We start from the raw sequence: 23,337 nt of genomic DNA, 5'->3' as shown, positions 1-23,337 counted from the left end.
CAGTTGGGGAAGCTGAGGCCCAGAAAGGTTTTAAGAGACTTGCCCAAAGCCTTGAATCGAGGGCTCCACACGTCGGAGCTGCTGCCAAGGACATTGTCCCACAGGATGGGCAGAGGACCAAGTCCAAGAGACCAGGGCCCCTCACAGCTGGGGGGCATTTAGGAGAGCACCACGATGGTGCCGGCCTCCCCCAGCTCTGAGACAGCCCAGCGCCCCGACGCCTGCACGCCGGGCCTGCACGCTGGGCCGTTGGTAACCTAAGAAGCTTGATGAGGCATCGGGATAAATTCCCAGGCAACGATCTCACAGGGCTGGAGGGATCCAGGCTGTCTGATCCCTGGCGACCTCTGCAGGCGCCTCAGGGCAGGCAGACCAGGCCTCTGCCGGCCACGCCCCAGATAAAGGAGCAAGACAAACACTCTCCGATTCCCAGGCCCCGCCTGAACCACCCAGGGCATAGCCAGTCAGAGCCAGACCGGCTTCAAGATGGTCTCCAATGCGCAATCCTTAATTCAGCTAAGAACATGCAGCAGGCCGGGTGGTGGCTCACGCCTGTAATCCTAGCACTCTTGGGAGGCTGAGCTGGGAGGATCGCTTGAGGCCAGGGGTTCTAGACCAGGCTGGGCAACATAGCGAGACCCCATCTCTATAGAACATAGAAAAATTAGCGGGGCGTGGTGGCGCATGCCTGTAGTCCCAGCTACTCGGGAGGCTAAAGCAGGAGGATCGCTTGAGGCCAGGAGTTGGAGGTTGCAGTGAGCTATGATGATGCCACTGTACTCTAGCCAGGGTGACAAAGCAAGACTCTGTCTCAAAAACAAAAAAAAAAAAGAAAAGAAAAGAGAAGGAAAGAAAAAAGAAAACGCGTCAAGGAGCAGCTTCTGAGCGGGACTGGAGACTGCAGGGAGGGTTAGCTGTGATTCCAGCACGGTGCCAGGCTCCCGGCCGGTCACCTCGCTGTTCGCCACCTCCTTTGATCCTCCTGCCGGCAAAGGTTCCACCGGCTTCTCTTCCAAAGCCGAGCTCTAGCCCCAGCCCACCTCCACCCAGAAGTTTTGCTGGAGCCCCTGCCAGTATCAGTCTTTCCTTCTCCCCCACTGTATGGCACTTTGTACTTCTGCTTCAACACTACATTTCACTAGTATTCAGTCAACAAACAAGTACTGAGCACCTAGTACACACCAGACTCCGAGCTGGGAGGGAAGAGGGAGATAGAGGGGGCTGGCGGTTCTCCAGATGCAAGGGGAACTGACACACGACCGGCCCCACATTCATGGGGAGCCGCGACTCTGATGGAAGGGCTGGGGGAGATATAAAATTAAAAAGAGACACAGAATTTGAAAGAGAAACAGAACTTTGTAAGATAAAAAATCAAGGCTGTGGAATTGCAAGTAGAGAGCGCAGCACAGGCAGAGGTGTGCAGAAGGGACAGACACCATGGGCAAAGCAGAGGAACCCTGGGGCTGGAGCAGGGGTAGTGGGAATGGTGGCAGTGGTCAGGGATGAGGTTGGACGGGCAGGTTGGAGCCTTGAATGCCGAGCCAAAAAGCCTGCCTGCATGAAGGCAGTGGAGAGCCCTGGGGGCTGTCAGCCCAGCGAAGATGCGCATGATCAAGGCTGAGTTCTGGAAGGTCACAGCTGGGCCAGCCTTCCCCTAAGGCTGAGAGTCCCAGGAAGTAGGGAGAAGATCAGCCACTTTGGGTGTCCCCTGAACGCAGCCGGGGTAAATCAACAATCTCAGAAGGGAGTGGAATGGAATCGATTCGGGTTGGACTGGACTGTATTTTAGGAGCTCTGCACACTGGTCTCAGTGCCCAGAGGCAGATCCTGGCAGGGCAGGGAGCAAGACCCTGCCCACAGCCCCTGCAGTGCCAGGACGCAGGAGGGACGGTATTCCACTCACCTTGAGGTCCCCGGAGATGTTGGCCCCGGCCAGGATGCCGGTGGCCGAGGGGAAGAAAATGGAGAACATCCCAAAGAAGCTGCCGTCCGCGCCGCGCCAGTCGGGCACCAAGTTCTGGACAAATATGTCCGCTGGAAAACCGAGGCCCGAGTCAGGGCCAGCTGGGGGGCCTGGCAGGCAGCCAGCCCCTCCAGCACCCCGGATCCCACCCTCCCGGCGCCCCCACAGTGGGCCAGATTCCCAGACTGTCCCTGTCCCATAGCCACGGTTGGGGCCCCAACCTGCACGTACCCCGGTAGCTGAAGAAGCCTTTGGAGGCCTTGTCCTCGGAGGGCGGAATCAGCGTCCCCACCAAGTAGTTGGCAAAGGAGACCATGATGACGAGGAAGAACAGCACCTGGGCCTGGGGAAAGGACCCCGCCGCCTCAGGAAGCCCCACCGCGGGGACTGGCCCGGGGTCCCTCCCTCCGTTCTTCACCCACCCACTCACTCACTCATTCATTCAACACCCATCGTGCAGCGAGCTCTGTTCAAGGAGTTGGGGCAACAGCAATGGACGAGACGGCCAAGGCCTGTCGCCTTGGCTGATGAGGAAGATGAATTTAGAGTAAGGACGAGGGGTGTGATGGGGACTAGGCGGGTGGCTACTTTAGCAGGGTGGCCTGGGAAGGAGTCTCCAAGGAGAAGACGTTTGAGCAGACCCCTAAAGGAGGAGGATGATCGCGCCGTAGAATGATCTGGGGGATGTGTCAAGGAAGGGCAGGAGGCCGGACAAAATGTGGCCCCAAAGGCCACACGCACCCCATGTGGGACTGGTCCCTATTTGATAAGATGGTCCTTATTTGAGCTGGAATCAGAGAGCGGGGACACGGGGAGAGAGGCAGGGCCGCAGGGGCCAGGTCCCGCCTTCTGCCTTTTGGTTGGATACACGGTTTAGACGAAGACCACACTCTCCCAGCCTCCCTGCAGCTCTGTGCGGCAGGAAGGGGAAAGAGAGTTCCCTCCCTACCATCTCTCCTTCCCTCTCCCTCTGACAGCACTGTGGGCGTGGTGCCATCACGGACCAAGTGAACGAGGGCCACACCCCAGGGATGGAGGGCCACAGGGTGGAAGGGGTCTGGGTGCTTGATCCCCTAGAGCCACCACGCCTGCCCTGGACCACATGCACCTGGACGGTTCCACGACAGAGACACAAAGCCTCTCTTGGCTCAGGAGCCGTTCCTTGGGGGGTCTTTGTCACAGCGGCAGAACGTAACGCCCAGCTGATACACACGAGAGGCAGGACCGGGACCCGAACCCGGGTCTCACGATTCCCACTTCTCCACTTGACCACCTCCACGTCCCTGCTCCCTCGTGCCTCCTTACCTTGGACTCCCACTCCATGCCAGCCAGGGAGATGGCCAGCAGCACGGTGACCGTGACCACACCGATGATCCGGATGTCGTTAATAGGGTCCACGATGGGCGTGCCGGACTCCTGGGGGGGACAGGCCAGGCTGCGTGCCACCCCTTGAACGCCCCCCCTCCAGACTCTGCCCTGGAGGTCTGTCATTTAGGAAGTGCCCTCTGATAGGAAGTGCAAGCTCGTGCTCCTTCCCTGCCAATAGATCCCCCAGAGCAGCTGCTGCGTGGGCCTGGACAAAATGTGGCCCCAAAGGCCACACGCAGCCCGTGTGGGAATGGTCCCTATTTGATAAGATTGTCACTGTCACCCACGGTGATCAGACCGTGGCCTTGGTTCCTGATAGGTGAATTCCAGGGGGAGGAGTAGAGGAAGCCCCAGCTGACCCAGACAGGGTGGAGGGAGACGGGGAGGCCACCGGACTCCCTCTACCCGGGGTCCAGCCCGCGGCCTCACCTGGAGCAGGTCCCGCACGGTCTCTGCAAAGCCCACCGTGTGCATGGCCACACCCACGGCGTTGGCGAAAGCGAAAATGAGGCCGATGGAGCCCCCTAGCTCTGGGCCCAGACTCCGGGAGATGAGGAAGTAGGTGCCACCTGTGGGGGCCAGAGCCAGGAGCCGTGAAACCAGAGGGGTCGGCTGGCTGGACGGGACTCGGGGCGGGCAGAGGCCGAGGAAGGGGTGACCACGGGGCCCCCAGGGCAGGAGATAACCGAGGCCTTCCTGTGGTGCGGACAGCCTGCCCGGAGCCCTCGCCGGGAACCACAGGAGCAGCTGGGGTGTCCCAAGGCGGGGGACAGTTTAAAGACCCGTTCCCAGGGTAGAGACAGGGCCTTGGTGGGGGGCCCACCTGACTTGACCTTGCCGTTGGTGGAGATGGCCGAGATGGAGAGGCCCGTGATGGAGGTCACCGTCACCGAGAGCAGGATGATGATCCAGGTCAGGACTGTTGGGGGGTGAGCACCCCCAAAACTCAGTCAGGGCATTTCCCAGAGGAGGAGCCACAGGAAGAACCTAAGTCTGCCTACTAAGTCACCACGCAAGTCCAGTCACTTCCCTTCTCTGAACCTCAGTTTTCTCATCTGAAAAATGGGTCTCTGTCTACCTCCTGGCATATTCTGAATAGCCAGGGAGCTCATTAGCCAACATGAAAAGGATTGTTAGGATGGAAGGGAAGGTACCCTCCTTTAATAATAAAATATAAAGTAACAGTTACAACTTGATGAGCACCTTGGGGTGCCAACTCCTGTGCTGTTTTACCTGCATCATATAAACCCCACGATGGCTCTGTGAGGCAGGTATTGTTATCGCCCCCATTTTATTGAGGAGAAATCCAAGGCTCAGAGAGGTTAAGAAACTTGCCCAAAGTCACACAGCATGGTACAGAGCTAGCATCTGAATCCCGGTCTGTCCAGAGCGCATGCTCTGCAGAAGAGATCGGCTCAGAGAGGTGAAGTGGCTTGCTGAGGGCAGAGTCAGGGAGAGCCCTTAGGCCTGCTGACTCCACAACCAGGGTGTCTCTGCCACACCACCCTGACCCCGTCACTGCAGGGGCCCGGCACTGCCCTGGGGAGGAGCGGGCCTGGCCCGAGGTCTCTGCGGCCAAGCTCAAGCCTGCTCCCATGGGGCCTTGGAGGACCAGGGTGCAAGCACGCGCTCCCTCCTCTCCCCGGAGGCGGCACTCACCGATGCCCGCCTGGGCCGTAATCCAGGGCAGCCGCAGGTAGAGGATCACGCCCCAGATGTTGAGCATGCAGCGGATCTGGGAGGAGAGTGGGGTCAGAGGCCACCTGGGTGGATACCCCAAGGCCGAACGCATAAGTCCCTGTCCCTGGTCATGGCGTGGCACCGGGCACCTGGGCCTAGAACACACCTGGTCCTTTCTGTGCTTTTCCCGCTTTGGTAGATCTGACTCTCCGGTTCTGTGCGGCAGGAGGGTGAGAGGCAGCCGGGACCCGCCCATCCCTCCTGCGCCCTCTCCAGCTCTCCCACCAAGGCCTGAGGAGGGGCTGAAGCATTGTCACCTGCACCCGATTCCAAGCCCAGGATCCTGTGTCTGCCAGCCCCCGCCTGGCCCCAGTGGCTGGCTGTTGGCCCAGGGCCTGGCATTCAGGCGGAGCTCAGCAAATGCCAGCTGAGCCCATGCCCCGTGTACAAGCAGAAATCAGAGCTCGGATGGCTGTGACTTCAGCTTCCAAATTTAAAGCAAAACCAGAGGCCACGACTGAAGCTGCAGTTCCCAGGTGGGAGGGGCCGGCGTGGTCTTTGGCCCCACCAAGTTGCATGCTGGGATAGGGGCGTGTGGCGTTCACAACCCAGGGAAGTTTCTGAGGTCCTCCATCGGCTCTGAGATGCTAAACAGGGCCACGCCAGGCTCCAGCCAACACAGTCTGGGAGGGGACCCCAGACTCTGAATATGCGCCTCTGGGGGTGGGGGAGGGCTCGTGATTCAGATGGAGAAACAGAGGCACAGGCAGTTGGCAGCTGGTAGAGTAAGATCAGAACCCCGGCCTCCTGCCTCCCAGAGCAGGACTAAAGCTTTTTCCTACATCCCATGTGGTCCTCTCTGTAAAGTCCCATAATGTCTTCCAAAGCCAAGTTCCCTTGCTTCCTTCCCGTCTGGGGACTCATTCGTGCCCCACACTACGACAAACCTTTCCCTTCCTTCGTGGAGAATGAAAAAAATTATTATACTAGTTTGTGGCTTTGTGTGTTTAGTGCTGCCTCCTGGTGGCTTTGGGGGGAAATACAACTTCTTCTAATAACTCCCCGGAGGTTGTTGATCCAATGACTTCACATCCATTAACTCATTTAATTCCCACCGTGTCGCGGACAAGAAAACGGAGGCACAGAGAGGTTAGGTAACTTGCCACACGACTAGTGAGTGGCCAAGCAGAGATGTTCCCCAGGGCCAGGTCCCAGCCTAGGGGATAAAAGGGGGGTCTGGAAGCACAAACCAGAGAAAATTTGAGGTCACTGTGCAGATGGGGAAACTGAGGCCCAGGCTGGGCCCTGGGTCTGGCCTGGCCACCGGGACCTGAGAGTCAGAGCTGAGCCCGGACGGAGCTGTGTTTCCCCACCCCCACGCCCGGACCCTGAGACCCACCCACCCTCCGCTCACCATCACGCCCTTGACCCAGCCGAAGCGCACGGGCTCTCCAGGGCTCTGCTCGCTGCCCGCGCCTGCCTCGTCCTCCACCAGCCCGTCGGTCATCTCATGGCTGGGCCGGCTGTCGAAGGCCAGGGCGTGCAGGTGTCTGCCCTCCTGCTGGGAGCAGGACCATGCGTCAGGCAGGCAGGGGTGCGAGGGACGGGTCCCTGCATCCAGCCCCCTGGGACAGGGTTAGTGTCACCCTGCAGAGGTGAAGCTGCTTGTCCAAGGCCACACGGCGGGTCCCCGGCAGGGCTGGGTCTGGAACCCAGGCCTCTGCCTCTGGGGAGTTTGTGCCCCAGGTGACCGAAGCCCCCTCCTCTGGGGCTTTCTTCCCGGTGCCGCAACTCAGCAGCGCTGTGTGGAGCCAAGGGCCTTGTCCGGTCCATGGGGACCAACCCGGGGGTTTGCTCTGGGGTGGGGAGGAGTCCTGTGAATTCAGCAAGTCCCAGCTCCAGAACCAAGAATGATCCTGCCCAATTGTCAGATGGGAAAAGGGAGGCCAGACAGGGCTTGTGACAATCCAGCTTCCAGCCCCCCACCGTTCACAGTCCAACCTCCCAGGTGGCAAACCCAGTGAGCCCCTCTCCAGGGTGGACCTTCCATGCCCCTCCTTTCCCTGTCTCTTCCAGGTATGTGCAACTTCTGCTTGCATGCTTCCACTGACTGAAGGCTCACTACCTCTATAGCCGCCCGCTCTACCTTTGGGCTGTCAGTGATTGGACAGTAAACATTACAGCATGTGCCCAAAGCTTTACGGCTCCCACTCCCAATATGTCACTGGGGACTTTCAACCCATGAGGACATTCATTTGTCCTCATGGCACAAACAGAATTCAGGCTCAGAGAGGTTAGGTAACTGGGGCAAAGCCACACAGCAGGGAAGTGGCCGGTCTTCTGAAACAGCGCTTACCTTGAGGAAGGAGTGCAGGTCAGCCAGCGTGGGCCGGACCTTTCGGGGCTCACCAGGCGGGTTGCTGTTGGCATAGTGCTCGTAGGCAGGGACTACGTCGATCGTGTTGTAGCCAAAGGTGCGCATGTAGAACGTGTTGCCGTGGGTCAGGTGGCTGCTGTCATAGGCAGCTGGTGGCGGGGGCTCGTCGCCCCCTAGCAGCGTGCTGATGGTGAAGCGCCCGCTGCACAGAGCAGGGTCCCCAGGCGTCTCTGGGGCAGGAAGCTCTGCCATTGTGCGTTCGGGTGTCAAGGGAGGGGGCCAGGGTCGGCAAGGACACTCAGGGAGGCTTTATAGGCTGGGCCTGCACCGGGGAGGAGGCAGGGAGGTCGGCCCGAACTGCCCACGGCTGGCCAGCAGGGTCCCCGGACAGGCGGGAGGTGGAGCACGTGCCCACGGCTCCCACCCAGCACTTGATCACTGGGACATAGGGGACCCGCCTGGGACCTGGGCGGGCCCAGAGCCAGACACGGCCTGCCTCCTGCAGTGGCTCTCCTGAGTCCGGGGGCAGCAGAGGAGACCGGCCAGGACCTGGGAAGGAGCAGTCACTAGAAAAGACCCTAAGGGACCCTGTAAGGGACGCTAGAGGTGGCCTGGTGGCCTGAGGACCTACTATAGGTTCCACTCCATGCAGGTTCAAAAGCCTCTCATATGAATATATGGTCTTTATTTTTATTTTTTATTTATTTAGTGTTTTTGAATAGGTGAATGGCATGACATTTTTAGAGATGCACACATATGTACATATATGTAAATCTAGTCTCCCGAGCTCCGGCCTCCGTCTCCCACCGTCTTGTGTGTCCTTCCAGAGACTTTCCTCAGTATGTATAAGCCATTATCTGCAAGGAGCCCCGAGCCAGAGCTCTGCTGATCCAATGCGTGCTCCGTGTCCGCCAAGGGACTGACAAGCCCCAGGGGCTTGTGGCCAGCCAGTGGCCTCCAGGGCACCTTAGCGTCACCTCACACGTGGGCCAGGCTGCCCCAGGCTCTGCCTGCAGGGCCGCCGGGTTATAGAGCCGGAGAGCCAGCGCCTTCCCCCTCCACTGATGCCATCGAGGACAAAGTGCTCCCAGCTCCCCCAGGCGCAGGCCTGCCCCAGCACTGGGCCACGCTGGGACCCGGCTTTGCCTTGAATGCACAGTGGCAGTGGGGGCAGCACTCTGGTCACAGAGACACTTAGGCCATTGCGGGGGGCAGCGGCTGGAATCTGAGCTCGGGGGGATGAAAGGGGTGGGTCGAGGTTTGAACAGACGAGTTAGCGGGAGGCCGCGGTGTGCTTCCAGAAATGAATGACGCAGCCCCCCGGCTGCCACGAGGGCTCTTGGTGTCGACCTCTAAGGCGATGGCCTCACCTGCAGTCACCTTCCCCCAAGACGCCAGTGTCCCATGGCTGCTGGATGTGGGGTAGAAGGCCTGGAGCCCTGCCCCAGCTCTGAAGGGCCACCCCAGCTCCAGCGCTCCCTGGGGTCGGCTGGGCTTTGAGTCTACACTGCCGTCCTTTCCTCCCTCTGCCCAGTTCTTCTTCCTTCCCTCTGCCCGCAGGTGCCGACCCTGAGAGCTCCCTGATGAACGCCCTGCAGGCTCACCTCTGTCTCAGAGTCTGCTACCCGGGGGCGGGGCGGCCTAGCTGCTCACGAGAGAATCACTGATCCCTTTGTCACCTCTTCTGGGTTTTCCGTCTTGCAGCCATTCCCTCGACAACCTAGCCGTGGGTGGTGGCGGGCGCCAGAGGCACAGACGGCAGGCACTGCGCGTGCTGGCCAGGCGCGGGGCTGAGTTAGGGGCATTGGGCTTGGAAACAGCCGTGCTGTGAGGGCAGTGACGGCAGAGATGCCCCCAGAGGAGGGTCAGGGTGGGGACAGCCAAGGAAGCCTTCCTGGAGGAGGGGACCCCTGACCTGAGCCTTGAGGGATGAGTTGCTGCTCCTGGAGGCAGGGGAGGGCCAGAGGCCAGAAGGCCACAGCCAGCCCTGGGCATCTGAGCTTGGCTCATGCTCAGGCTCCAGTCATCCTTGGGAGGAACACGGTGGGGACACATTTTCTCTCCCTCCCATCCCTGCCTCTCAGGCCGGGGCTCTCAGAGCTCACACAGGCCCCCAGAGGACCAGCTCAGTGTCCCTGGGGCTCCACGACCTCAACAGCGAGTCAGCACTAGCTGGTTGAGAGCTTGCGGAGGGGGTGCCGACTGCCCCTCACTCCCTGTCCAGAGGGGATGGTGTGCAGGAGGGGGCAGCTGGCGGCGCTCACACTGGGCGAGATTAGCAAACTACCGTGGAGTCGGCCTCCAAGGCGAGGGTCCAGGAGCCCCACAAAGTCGCGGTCAAGTCGTCACGCCGCAGTGCATTTTTCTGGGGGAGGGGCATACATTTCACGCAGCTCACTAGAACATAAGCCCGCAGGGGCAGGGCTCTGGCCCTATTTTTTCCAGTGATCACGCTGAGCAACTGTCGCACAGAGTAGGCATCTAGTAGACGCTCGTTGAATGAATAACGAAGGAGATGTTGCATTGCGCAGCTGCCGCAGAAACCCTTGGCTGACTGTTGCCACCAGCAGGGCCCATGCAGGGGACAGGTCCCCAAGACTCTCCCAGTTCCAGATTCGGCCCCTAGTCTGGCACCACGAGGCCAGCTGAGGGTAACAGGACCCAGCACCAAACCCTAAAGATTACGACAACTGCACTTTTTTGCAAAGCGTGTATGTTTACCATACGCGCTACTTTTTCAATCTTCTCGGGGCTCCTCTCGCTGCCCCCCTCCCTGGATTTCCAGCCCCTCCTCAGAGCGGCGTCTGCAGGCGTGTGTCCCCAGCCCCCACTCCAGGCCCAGTCATGGCCCATTTGCCACTTCCCTGGGCCCCGTCCTGGAGCTGTCAGGAGAGGATTTGTGGGGGCCCCTCCCTGCCAGTTACTCATTCCCTCCGTTGAGCCCCCCGGGCGGATCTTATCGCCGCTCTCCCTCTTAAACTGCCACCTGACTGGCGAAAATCACCGCTGCCCAGCGCACCCTCACGCCGTCCCACACACCCGGAGCCTGGGCAGCGTGGAAAATTCCTGATTAAGATCTGGGGAGAGGAAGGGGCCTGAGGGGGCCAGGGCTGGTTTCCAGCAACACTGCGCCGCCCGTGGGCAGCGAGCGGCGTGACTGTGCCCGGTGACCTTGGGCAAGTCCCTTCCTCCTCCCTCCAGAACCCCTGGCCTGTGTCAGCGCCAAGGTCCCTTCCAGACCCGAAGGGGAACTTGGCTGCTTCGGGGAAAGGTCTGTGCTCCCCCATGGCTCTGTGGGGCAGGGCAGGGTTAGGCAGCAGGACAAGCTGAAGGAGCCGTCTGACACCTGTCCCAAAGCACGGACCCCCAGGAAGGGGATTCTTGCATTTGGGTGGGATTTAACCAACTTGAGAAGCGTTCACAGGGGCACTCATCGTGCTGAGGGGACACAGTGCTGGGTCACACACAGCCCCTGCCTTCCAGGGCTTTAGCTTCCAGGAGAACCCTTGGGCCAGGCAGCCTCGGGGCCCTGCGGGTCCGGGACTCCACACAGCCTGAGCACAGCCCTGCGATTTGGCCTCAGACAGTCTCAGTTCTGACAGTTTCCCTGTGACTTTGCGTCGGTCGCCTGACCTGAGCGAGTCTCAGCTTCCGCAGCGGCAAAATAGACATGACACCTGCACCGGGGCCAGGCATCTCTCGCCCGTCCGTGGTGGCCCTGGCTGAGCGGCTGTCAGAGGGAAGGACAGGAGGGGCAGCAGAGGACCCGGAAGACTCAGCGGTCAGGAAAATGTGGGAGTGAAAACCCCAGAGGTGGGGGCTGCTGCGACCTCTGCCTCTCCGGGCCACAGAGGCAACTCGGCATTTATTGTGCTCCTCCTGTGTACCAGGCACTGGACCTCACAGCCCAGCCTGGCTGCCGGCCAGCAGAGGAGGGGGCTGTGAGGAGAGAGAGGGGCAGGGAGGAGGGTGGGCCAGGATGGAGCTGGGGAAGGAGCTCAGGCGGGCGTGGTGAGTGCAAGGGACCCCGCGGATGGGACTGAGCACAGTGCTGCACGCTGGGGACAGGAGGGAAGAAATGGGGGGAGATTCCGGGTCCAATTGTTTCTTCATTCCACTACATTTATTGAGTGCCTACTATATACCATACCCTGTGATAGGGAAGAGGGGCACCGCAGGGAACAAGACAAAGACCCTGCCCTCCCGGAGCTCACATTCTAGTGAGAGAGACAGACAATAGATAAACAAGCAATTTTTGTAATACATTTAGTGATAAGTGCCATTAAGAAAACAAAGCTTTTTCTTAGGAAGAGCATTAGGCCTCTCTGAGAATGAGGAATTTGAGCTGGGCTCCAACAAGTGAGCAGGTACGAGCACAGGGGTTCAGACAGCTGGGACAGCATGTGCAAAGGCCCTGCGACAGGAGTGAGGCTGGGGCTTCCAGAACATCAAGGAGGCCCATGTGGCTGGAGGAAAGAGACCAAGGACATGGACTAGAGACATGGCAGAGGGAACATCTGCCCTTACAGGCTGGGGTTGGAAGTTTCATATTCTACTACGTGATGGTCAGATTTATATTTTTCAAAGATCACTTTGGCTGTTGTATGGAGAATGGGCTGAGGGAGACAAGGGCAAAGCAAGCTAGTCAAGGCCACCGCAGGTGTGTGATGTGGGGGCCAGGCCAGGGGAGTAGCTGTGGGCTGGCAGGATGGCGAGAAGTGTTGGAAGTTGAGACCCATTCTGTTTTGTTTTGTTGTTTTTTAGCCCTATACCTGAGGACAACAGGGTGTCGAGATACATTTTGAAGGCAGAGCTAACAGAACCAACATATGGATCCGTGTAGGGCAGGGGCTGGAAGGACGGAGGGAAAGGGGGCAATGGTGGCTTTGTTTCTGAGTAGGGAAGGCCTTGGATGCCCAGGCAAGAAGACCGGCCTTTGTCCTGGGGAATCAGATCCTATCTGTTTCTGGCAAGCTGGCCCAGGGCAACAGGGACAGGAGGCGGCTATGGCAACGGTCAGGCCAAAGTAGCCAAGAGCCCCAGCTATGAGCCCCAGGGCTTGCCCCCGGACGTCAGCATCACACTGGAACCTTAACAGGTGCTTTTGCGGAGCCCACCCTGGAGACTCTACAGGCCTGGGCAGAGGAGGGAGTGAGGGGCAGGCATCAGCACGCACTGAGAGCTCCCCGGGTGATTCTGAGGAACGGTCCGGACTGAGATCCGGTGCGCCACACAGAACAATCTTTCGCACTCAGACCCCCCCCCCCCAGCCCAGCCCCATGTCCTTGCATCCGACCCGGTCCCGCGAGGCTCGCCTGGAGAGGATGGGTATGATGCAACCCTGGTGTCGTGAAATAGCCGGGTAAGAGGATGCGCTGCTCGTCGGCCTGATTCACAACACCAGCTGCAGCAACAATACCAGAACTCCGCCGGCTTCCTCCTCCGGGCTGGGCTCCTCCGGTTCTGAGACAGCGACGAGCCCGTGCAAACATCCTCCCCGACCAGCGGAAGCTGGGTCCCTGCCCGCGAGGGGCTCACAGACTTGATGACACTGGGGAAGAGGGAACAGACACAAAGCCCTACGCGGTGTGGGGACAGCAGGGCAGCCGGGGAGGTACCAGGTGCAGGGAAGGCCTGGGGGCCACGGGCTGCGCTGCAGCCTCTCCAGCAACCAGGACCAAGAAACGGGATTTCTCTTGGGCCTCGTGGGGCACACGGCTGTGACTACTGCAAACCTGGTCCTCTACCTGAACAATGTCACAGCAGTTGGACACTGAAGTACTCGAAGCTACTGAAAGCTACAGCAAAAAGGAAAACATACATATGAGTTAAGACATTTTCATTGTTGAAGGAAGGACTACTGGTTCCTTTTTCTTCGTGGACAGACCTGTTTAAACAAACCTATTTGGCCAACATTCATTCCACAAGGAGTGTAGATATTAATAATGTATCAGACACAATCTGGCTATTTTGGAGGCTACACAGGAGGACAGGCACGGTCACCGTCCTCAGGAGCACACAGTTTGTCAGAGGAGGTGAGGCCAGCAAATAGCCACATGCCAAGGCATAAAGGCGTAAACCCCTGGATAAAACGCTACATGGGTTCAGAGAAGGGATGACTTCCTCTGGCTGGGGCCAGGGTAGAGTGGGGTATATGACATTGCAGTTAGAATAAAGCAAAAAGATAAGCAATTATTTAACAGAGAGAAAGCCCAATGTTAGCTTTGAGCTTCCTGGCTTCCAAGATGAAAAGTGGAACCACGCTCAGTAGTTGCTACCTGATAAAAGAACAAGATTTCATTTTTTTCCTTCTTCTACTCCTCATACAGAAAATAATCTCCATTGACCCTTTATCCCTCCATCTAGGCTCAGCCCAGATTTCCAACACAGAGTGGCCCGAGCTCAGCCCTGCTGCAGCAACACAAACTGCAGCAGCAATTCTAGTGAAAATTCAGCCCTGTATTAACAGCTAAGACCACGCGTTCCTCCACCCTGATGGCTCTGCCAATGTGCTCTCCTGGGAAACCAAGGCGTCAGGCCATTGTCGCCCTCGGCCTTTCATTTTTAAATACACCTTTTCCTTCTCAAACTTTATCGGAAACTATTTTTTCTTGAAAGCAATAGGGGAAGCGTGGTCATTCTGTACCGTTTTGATTCCCACAGGTGCATTTCTAATCAGAACACTCTGTAAAGGACAAGTTTGGAGCCGAGGAGCCTAGACCTGCTCCTGCGACAGGGACTAGCGGCCTAGAATCTCAGCGCTGCTTTTGAAAGCTCAGCTCCCTGACCCCAAGCCAGGCCCAGCCCTGGACACAGGAGGGGAGTGGGAAGGATATGAGCCGAAAGAGGCCTGGCCTGGCTCTGTACCACCTACTTGCTGGCCTGGTGCCTCAGTTTCACTGTTTGTCAAATGAAGACAGTTCTGCCCAGCCAATGGTTTTTTTGATGGTCAAGAGAGGGGATTTGTGAAAAAGCATTTTGAGGACATTAATAGTGCCCTGCAAATGTAAACTATTGGCAGGGGTTTTGGGGGGGTGTCCCAGCTTTTTAGCTACCAGAAAAGAAGGGTGGGAGAAAACAAGTCGTCCTCGACTTGTTTAAGGCAGTGCTTTCTGGTAAGGGCAACTGCTAACATTTTTTTTTTTTTTAATTTAAAAAGCTAGGGCATGGCGAGGAGTCTGGGGAGGAGTCTGGGGAGGAGGATCTCAGGATCTGAAAGCAGAAACCCAAAGGGAGTTGGCTCTGGTTGTTTGCTGTCATGAGAGCTCAGGCCTTCACAGGAGTTGCATGTAAAAGCAGAAAAACGTTCAGAGAGTTCTAGAAGCTGAGTCAAGAGGCTCTACTGGTTGCCCCTCTACCAGATACTGAAACAAGCTGCTGACTTCCTTAACATCCCACAGCAGAGTTCCAGAGGATCCTCTGCCAGTGGTCGCCCAGCCCCCCAGGGTTCACATGCAAGGTGACACTCTGGGGCTGCATGTGTGCGGCAACGGGAGAGGGGTCGCATCCGAGCGGAGTCTCCACTCCAGACCGGGTCCACGGCGGACCTTCGAGCTCTGGCTCTGCGCGGTCCTGCAGGGTATGGAGCCCCAGAGCAGGAAGTTTGGGGGGCTGCAGGGAGAACAGAAGTCAGCTCCTCATCCCGAGGGAGCTGGCAGTTAGCGGCAGCGCTGTGCACGGAAGAGGCAGGCTCGGGACAAGTCCCCATCAAAGCACGTGCCTGCCAGCGGTGAACACAGGAAGGTCGGGGACAGTTGGACACCAGAAAAAAGCATCTTTGATCAGGGGCCAGGGCTTCAACCAGAGCTGTCAGATGCTCATTCACTTGTGATTTCCTGGAAAGTGTGTCCCCTGACCGCCCCCACACCCACACACAATGACGATCTTTATCCGATGCCGTTTTTACTGGTTAACCACCCAACATCAACAACCACGCTGGACAGCTGGCTTTGATCTTGGTGGGTACAGAGAGGGCAAGCTGACTCCATGGGCCTAGGGATGGTGCATTTCTTCCTAACCAGGTAGAATTTTTATCTTCCTGTTTAGTACATCTCTGACATTTTACGAAAACCGTGTTGGGGAATGGTGGTAGCGGTGGTGTCCACACTTAGGCCCACAGGCCTGCTTGGCCCCTCACTGCCTTCAGTCAGAACAGGCGTTCCCGACCCTGGCAGGGCAGGAAAATCACTTGGCAGCGTTTAAAAAGCACGAATTAGTGCCTAGGCCCCTCCCCAGGCCGTAAGTCAGGAGCTCAGGGGGAACAGTGGCTTGGAAATCACCAGTTGTAAGAGCTGCCCAGGTGATTCTAAGATGCAGCCAGGGTTGGGAACTAGAGAGGTGGCACCAGAGGAAAGAAGACACGTTGACCAAGGCTGGTGTGCAGCACGGAATCTGGCTCTTTCAATATAGGGATTGCTGATTTAGAATTTTTTAAAAAATGAGCTTTCATGTCATCAAAGGCTTTTAAAGAACTTTTTCCTCCTGTTTAGACACAAGAATACACAAAATGGTCACCAGCCTTTTGTGCTGGACTCTGCCTGAGGGCAACAGGCAGCCTTTTTCATTTGCACAGACAGGTGTGTGCCCCCAAATCAGACCACCCCTGAGTCATCTCTCTGCCTCATGGGCCACACATACCCCAGTGTCCCCCTATCTCCCACATACTCACCTCTTGGACAAGGTGGACGCCCTACAGTCAGGCTTCTGCTCGGCTGGGGCAGGGCCGAACGTGAGGCCTGTGACCTCAGGCAGGCCCCTCCACTCACCTGAGTCCTGCTGCTTCTCCTGCTTCAAGGTCGTGGGAGAGATTAACAGCTGCACAGCACTGCTGGGGACGTAAGCAGGCCAGCTGGGGCCAGGCCAAGAGGGGCCCTGGGGCTCACCACATCCTGGGCTAGCAGGGTGGCCACACCCACGCAGCGCTCTCAGCTCTCAGGCCTGCCTCCGGTCACTGGCAGATGGCTCCCGCACTCCCAGCCACTGGGAATCCTTCACATGTCCCTTCCTGTGGCATCGCTTAAGGCTTCTATTTTATTATGGCGTGTCTGTGTGTACGTGCACATACACCTGCTTCTCTCTTTCCCCAGCCACGCTGCGAGCCTCAGAATGCAGGGACTGGGCCTCAGCATCAGAAGCCACCTGTGGCCCTTAGCCCCTGAGGCCCTGGTGAGCGCTGAGTGGATGAGTGAGTGAAGCTCTTGAGTCACCTGGAAGGAGAGACCCATTTTACAGGCATCCTCACTGTCACTCACTGCAGCGCAGGGATCTCCGTTCAGTTCCCCACTGTGTCCCCAGTGCTTGGCACAGGGTAGGCCCTCGAACATTCGTTGAATTGCACTCTCCATTTTGCAGTCACTGAATAAACAGGAACCACAGTGGAACTTGACGTATCACTGTCTGCTGTCCCCTGATAGCAAATTTTTGGCCCACCAATATTGACCTAATTTTGCCTCTTGCTCACCCTCCCAAAGGCACCATCCCCGTGGTGGGGGCAATGGCTTCCACCTGCATGCATGTGGTGAATCTGTCGTGAAGGGCAGAAGCCCAGTGGTAGAGGACACACCTACAGCCTTAGACACCCATCCAGATGCGGCAGGGAGCAGGGCGGCCAGAACTAACTCCGACGTATTGAGGCCCATTTGTGACAGGCAACGGGCAGGTGATTTATGCGAATTAACTTAATCTCCCCAGTGGCCTGATGGGATGGGAACTGGCGGCCCTGCTTCCCACCCACGCAAACGGGCTCAGTGATTAAATGGCTGCCCTCAGTCGCACGACTGCCCAGCGCAGGAAAAGGAATCTGAACTTTCAGTCCAGCTGCCAGCTTGTGGCCATCTCCTCACGATGCCCGGCTGGGCTAGCTAGAACTGCCCCCTCGTTCAGGGCTCTGTGCTTTGCGAGCCTTCAGTCTGGGGGCTGTTACCCCAACATTCCTCACCCCTTCCTCTTCCCGGCCCCACTGTTGTGGAGCTCCTTGCTTTCAGAATTTAGTTTTCAAAGAAGTCTCCGAAACCCTTCTTGGGCAGTTTGTGTTTTCTGGTGCTAATGACTGCTGCCGGCCACCAGGCGGCACTTCCCAAACATCTGTTTTTGAGAAACAAAGTGCCTGTTTTGGTTTGGTTTACATTTTCCTAAAAATTCAAGCTAGCTGATCTGCCAGGCTGATCAGCACAAAAGCTCACCCAAGGGACCTACCCCGAGGGTGGGAGGGTTGCCAGTGTGGTGAGGGTTGGTGCCTCCAGCCTGGTGCTATGGGAAGGTGACGTTTGGGACAACCGAGGAAAAAGAATTTCCAGCTAACCGCCCCAGGAAACATGTCTCCCCCGCCCCAATCTAGCACTGCCAGCAGGGGCATTCCCAGGCTGTGGCCTCCCTTCCCACCATCGTTCCTCACGTGTGCCTGCCGCTGTTTGCTTTAATGCACATTTGGCCATTTCCAGGGAACAGCTGAGGTGCCGCTCATGTTGGGGTGACCAGTGGCCCCCACTTTGTCTTCTTCCCTTGCCACCTGGGTGGCATTTGAATGGTTTTAACAGAGGACTCAGAAAGAAGCTTCACTCCATTGAAAAGCCTTCAGCTCTAAGAAAGCTGGATAGACAGGGACACCATCTACCTCAGTGGCCCCTCCCCATCTGCCGCCACACCCTCGGCAGTCACAGGCTGCCAGCCCCAGCTGCGGGAGGAGCTGCACTGTCCCCCAGGGTACCATCGAACCCCACGACAGGGTCGCAGAGGCACTTGTATGAGACCCAGATTCCCAGGTGATCCATAAGGAAATGGCCACCCAGACCCCCAGGGTGCAGGCAGCAGGTGGGGGGCCATGCAAAGGGAATGAGCTAGAACTCTTCTGTGTAGCCCCCTTCAGGGAAAGAACACAGGCCCCCAGGCAGCTGGAGCGGCCACTTCAGGCAGAGAGGATGAACACGCCCCACCTCCCTAGCCGTCTGCAGATCCCCAAGCAGAATCCCATGGCCCAGGGCCTGAAAATGCCCCTCCTGGTCAAAACACAGGCCCAAGCCTCTTCCACCATCTGACCAAAACAGAGCTTCCAGTCCTGCTTCCCCTTCCTCAAGGCCAGTAACTGGCTCTCAGTCCCCATTTAAAATGCTTTCCACTAAGGTCCAGAATAAAGGGTCACAGATCGTAACTGCTCCCAGCCCCAGAACGCATGCCACATGCTGGACTTATCACCACAGTGCTTTCGATTTATCATCCACCGCACCTCCAGCCAGAACCTGACCTTCCACGGACCCCTGGTCAGGGACAGAATTCTGAGGCTGATGTGGGGAGAGCAAGACTTCAGGGCTGGGACAGGAGTCCTGTACTTACAGAGGCCTCTGCGGACTTCGCAGACCCAGGGACCGGCAGGCCTTAGAAGCCTTCCTTGCAGGGTGTGGAGAAGGGGCCTGGCTCATTCGCTCCCAGAGGCCGGGAAGAGGCACTTCTGCTGGGAAGAGGCGCCCCCGGGCTGTGCTAAGGACATTCCCAGCATAGGAGGCCTGAGAGAGGTTTCCGTTCCACTGAAGGACTGAACAAAGGGGCACATGGCACTTTGGGAGAACATTCCAGAAATTTACTGCCTATAGACAGGGGTGGTGGTGAAGAAACCATCCTAAACAGAGTAAACGCAAAAGTTACTGTGCGGAAAGGAACATGCAGAACATATACACTGACGCTCTCCCCACCCCTCAAACACCACACAGAGCAACGTCAGAAAAGCAAAGACAGAAAAAAGGAAAATAATCAGTCGACTGAAAAACGTAAAGAATTCTCCCACCGAGTTTCTAATACAAATTACTGATCGAGTGAGAAAAGGCTGTGCTTTGCCCCTTCCCCTCCTTATAAATGCATGGCATTTGAAACTCCTGGTGGAAAACACCAGTGATGACAGCAGCCGAGGTCAACAGAGGCCAACATTACCCCACTCGGTCGCCTGCCTGGCTGTTCAAAACTCAATTCCAGTGACTGCCCTCTCTCAAGCGACTTCCTATCTCACTGTCATTTCCGCTGCCCACAGAAGTGCAAACAGTGCACCAACTCAGGGTAACTCAGTTTAGCTGGAGAGCTCCTAGCAGCCTGTGCCAGGCCCGAAATTCTCTAGGCCAGCCAAGGCGAGCCCAGATAGGGTAGCCAGGTCAAACTGGGTTTACACTAGGAACATCTTCACTGTTCATCTGAAATGCAAATTTAAGTACATGTCCTATATTTTCATTTGCTAAATCTGGCCTGGATGATGGGGCCTTACCTGCAGGCCATGCAGCCCTGGATGTCCCATGAGAGCCTGTCTAGGCCAGGTCTGCTAGGGCCACCAAAGGGGCTGCAGCACATCCATTCGATGCCGGAAGCCCCCTCGAGGATCATTGGCTCCCCACTTCCTGCCCACACAGAAGCCAATGTCCGAGGCAAACTTTTTCAGCCTCCCCATCTCCAAGAATTGATGCTCAAGGGTGAAGGCAGCCGGGAGTACGGAGTGTGCCAGTGCAAGGCTGGGCTTCTGCCTGCACCCCACCCCTTTAAAGATCTAGCCTTTATTATTAACAGTAAATCAAATTTCCACTCCCTAATTCTCAGCGTTTTCCTGCTGCCTGTGTAGCCCCTGCAAGTTTCTGTCTTTGAAGGACCAGCGCTGACTCTTATCTGACCCTGGGAGACATTCCTCTCTTCCACCTTCTTTCAGACTGAATGCCTATTAAGGGACCCCACACTGCAACGTGAGTCTGCACCCAGGTCCGTGTGGAGCTGGTCTGTGGGGAAGGGATTGGCACAGGCCGCCAAAGCAAAGTGTCTGCTCATGCAAACATCTGCTGAGCGATCCACCGTGGGCCAGATAGATACCCATGGGAGGGCACACAGGAGAAGCATATTTCAAAAACCAAGGTTAGCACAGAAGTTTTCCTCCTTCCCTGGGTTAGCAGCTTAGAACCATGAGTACTTCACTTAGGTGATCCTGGCAAAAAGAATAAAAAAGAACCAACTTCTTAAGAATTATGAACAACTCTGGGATGAGGACAGTGCTTGATTTACTTGGATATCCCGGCTACCTAGCATAGCCCAGCATAAGCAGGAGTTTTGTTAAGTATCTGCTGAAACTGAATTCTGGATGATACATAAATACATGGAGCCTATTTAGTCAGTATGTGACAGTTATGTGCGTAAGAAGAAGTACAGACCATTTGAAATCTCCTTTCAGAACATTTTAGTAGGTTTAAGCTTTTTTTCCACCGACCTTTTCAGTTAGAAACAAGTGGCAGAAAAAGATTTATTTCTCTCCTGTCCCTGCCCAGTGAAAGAAACTAATATACTATGCAATTGTCAGAAGAGGTGGGGTGACTTCTGGATTCAGCCTAGAATTATGAATGGGGGACATTCAGGACCCTGAAAACAGCCTCTTTTTCCTCTACAGTTCTAGACAATTCCTGTTACTGAGTTGTGGACTTCCTCCTGATATTCGAGAAATGCAGGGGCAAAAGCCCAACTAACTGATATAAAATGCACGTTTTCATCAGGAATTTTGTAAGTAACACCTTCTCCCAATTTGTTGGATGCAGGGTTTGATCCATCTCCGTGGCTCACTGGGGCTAAGCGAGAGTCCTCCGTCAGCGTGGGGCCGGCCAACAATTTGGCAGGGGGTGGTTTATTCCCTCACTCAGCATTTGGCATGTTCGAGTCACTTCCTGAGTAGCCTGATGGAAATTTGGCAGGTGATGTGAAGTACCTAATGAACTAGACAAAGGTTCTCATGCCTAATGCAGAAACAAGGATTGCAGAGAGCCTGTCTAAAGCAGTAGGATATTGGCATATCCGCGAGTAACTGCTAGATTTAGTATTCAGGGTTTTGGCCAGGAGCAGGCAAGAGTAAAAATCCAAACAGAAAATAGTGTTCAAATCAGCAAATGCTGGACACTGCAGAAAGGTCTACAGTTCTTTGCTTAACACAATGACTGCCACAGTAGAAAAATTTATTTTTCCCTTGGGACCACAGTGTTTTATTATGAAAATAGAATAAAAACTTTGAAAACAATCCTTTCTAATTTAATGAAAAATTTGTTATTTTTTATTGTTTTCTGTGTGTGTTAGATGCAATTAAATTGTTATATTAATTGTAACAATAAGAACATCAACAAGATTTTCACGAACCAACTGCAGGGTTTTACCCAGGGGGCTGCCCATCACGTGACATGTATGCTACAGCATGGCAGTGTCAGTCGCCTGCACATCATGCGGCTCACAAGGTAAAGAGATGTGTGACTTACATATGCTTCACAAGACCTTGGGCTCAAAACTAGCGTGAGTTAAATACAACTCACATGGCAGTTAATGTGTTAAAGTAACCTACCCTAGGATTTAAATGATGCATCAAAAGAATAAGTGGCTGCCCAATTGTCTTTAAGTCTCTAATTAGATTGTAAGTTCTTGGAGGGCAGGAGCTGGGTCTACATTCTGGCCCTAGTGTCTCTTTGATGAGTCCACCTAGATCGTGAGTGATAAAACTGCAGGATTTGCTGTAAGAGAGCTCACTGAAGTTGAGTAGTCAAGAGTTGATTAAAAAAAAAAAATCAAAGGACCCAAATCAATGAAATTAAAACTCCAGCCCTCTGAAAAGGATCCAGATCGTTTGGTACTTCCCTCTGAACTTTTCATTCAGTTCACTAAAAGCCACTCTGAGCCAGTCTCCAAGTGCACTTGATTTCATTAGAAAGATCGAAATCTCATCCCTGGAAGACAAGGGAGACCCCTAGTGCTGCTTTTTCTTAGTTCCTGGGGGGAAACAGTGAACTAATGGCCTGACATCTAGGGAAAGGGTTTAGTTCTCTGGACAGGTGAGCTAAGGATGACTTTTTAAGCTCATAACCTGTCACAGGTCACGACTTCTGGGCACAAGCTGTAAACACGGGGACGTGGGAACCTGATGCTGTGGCCCTGCAAACTCAGCCTGTTTCTCCCCATCTCTGCAGACCCAGAAGGCTGCGCTTGACCATGGAATCAACTTGCAGGACAAGAACTGGGATTTGCTCTGTGAGGCTTGGCCCTCTTGGCATGAATTTAGTTACCTTATTTCTCCTACAAATGTCTCTCTCAGCAAGTCCTCACTGTCGACCAGTGACCACTTCACTCCCAACTCAGCTCCCCCAGCAGGGCAGCTCGAGGTCTGGTTGCTTTTCTCTCCCTTCTGATTTTAGGTCTTATCTACCAGTCAAAGGCTCCTCATCCCCCATGCAGGGCCGGCACACAGTTCTATTTGGACCCAGCAGGATTGCATGATGCAAGGAAAGGCAAAACTGCAATTCTCATGGGATAACGAACAAGAGGTGAGCCGGGAGCAAATATGTATTTAACTTGAGCCATCTCTCATTTATGGCCCTGTTATATTTCTATCTGCAAGTAAGACCTAATATTAAAGAAGTATATATATTAAGTCACACTTTACCAAAAGTCCACAGAGTGGTCTTTTTAAAAAAGCATTGTTAAATCATTTGATTTGTTTAAATCCGTGCATAAAAGCAGGGCACAACTTGCTAAATCAAGTCCCCTGCAGGGCTCATGTTCTGAGACTTTCTAATGAAGCTCAATGGAAGGAGCATTCCAGGGTGACAAGATGGGACTAGAGGAGGAAGGCAGAACACAACCCGCTGACCCTCAGGCCTTGATGGAATATGGCATCCAACCGATGCGGAGCAGATGGCTCCATTATCTATAGATCAACTCTTTCCCAAAAGAAAAGGTAACAACTATTTTAACTAGAGGATGGTGAAGGTGACCATACTCTGTGACAAAGAAACTTCTCCCTATGAGCAAAAGTGCTTCTAGGGGCCCTTTGGGGATCCTCCTGGGAAAGGGCTCGCCTTAGAAGTGGTCCATCAAGCCAGCAGAGCAGTGTGTCGTGGCTCCAGCTGGCCCATTCAGGACCGAACGCTTATCCCCATTTCCTGTCCAGTTTAGTCCAGGACTT

At 55.6% G+C, this 23,337-nt stretch overlaps 1 protein-coding gene across 3 annotated transcripts in view; it reads right to left on the bottom strand.

Annotated features, from left to right (window-relative positions):
• SLC12A3 (solute carrier family 12 (sodium/chloride transporter), member 3) overlaps positions 1–7,660 on the bottom strand; it is a 37,421-nt gene extending 29,761 nt beyond the window's left edge. For 2 of the 3 annotated variants that reach the window (XM_012657451.1, XM_012657453.1), the window contains exons 1-8: positions 7,368–7,660; positions 6,426–6,572; positions 4,991–5,066; positions 4,155–4,250; positions 3,761–3,900; positions 3,269–3,379; positions 2,195–2,306; positions 1,904–2,034 (exon numbers count right to left, since the gene is read on the bottom strand). In XM_012657451.1, coding sequence (XP_012512905.1) covers positions 1,904–2,034; positions 2,195–2,306; positions 3,269–3,379; positions 3,761–3,900; positions 4,155–4,250; positions 4,991–5,066; positions 6,426–6,572; positions 7,368–7,640 — 1,086 coding nt within the window. In that variant the 5' untranslated portion in view covers positions 7,641–7,660. The remainder of the gene's footprint in view (positions 1–1,903; positions 2,035–2,194; positions 2,307–3,268; positions 3,380–3,760; positions 3,901–4,154; positions 4,251–4,990; positions 5,067–6,425; positions 6,573–7,367) is intronic. The other variant, XM_012657452.1, reaches the window with a different exon arrangement.
• Between the last annotated feature and the right edge of the window lie 15,677 nt (positions 7,661–23,337).

Source organism: Propithecus coquereli, unplaced genomic scaffold, assembly GCF_000956105.1.
Source record: "Propithecus coquereli isolate 6110/MARCELLA unplaced genomic scaffold, Pcoq_1.0 Scaffold540, whole genome shotgun sequence".
Lineage (NCBI taxonomy): Eukaryota > Metazoa > Chordata > Mammalia > Primates > Indriidae > Propithecus > Propithecus coquereli.
The sequence above is the reverse complement of the archived record's forward strand: the minus strand, read 5'-3'. Positions and strand labels throughout refer to the sequence as shown.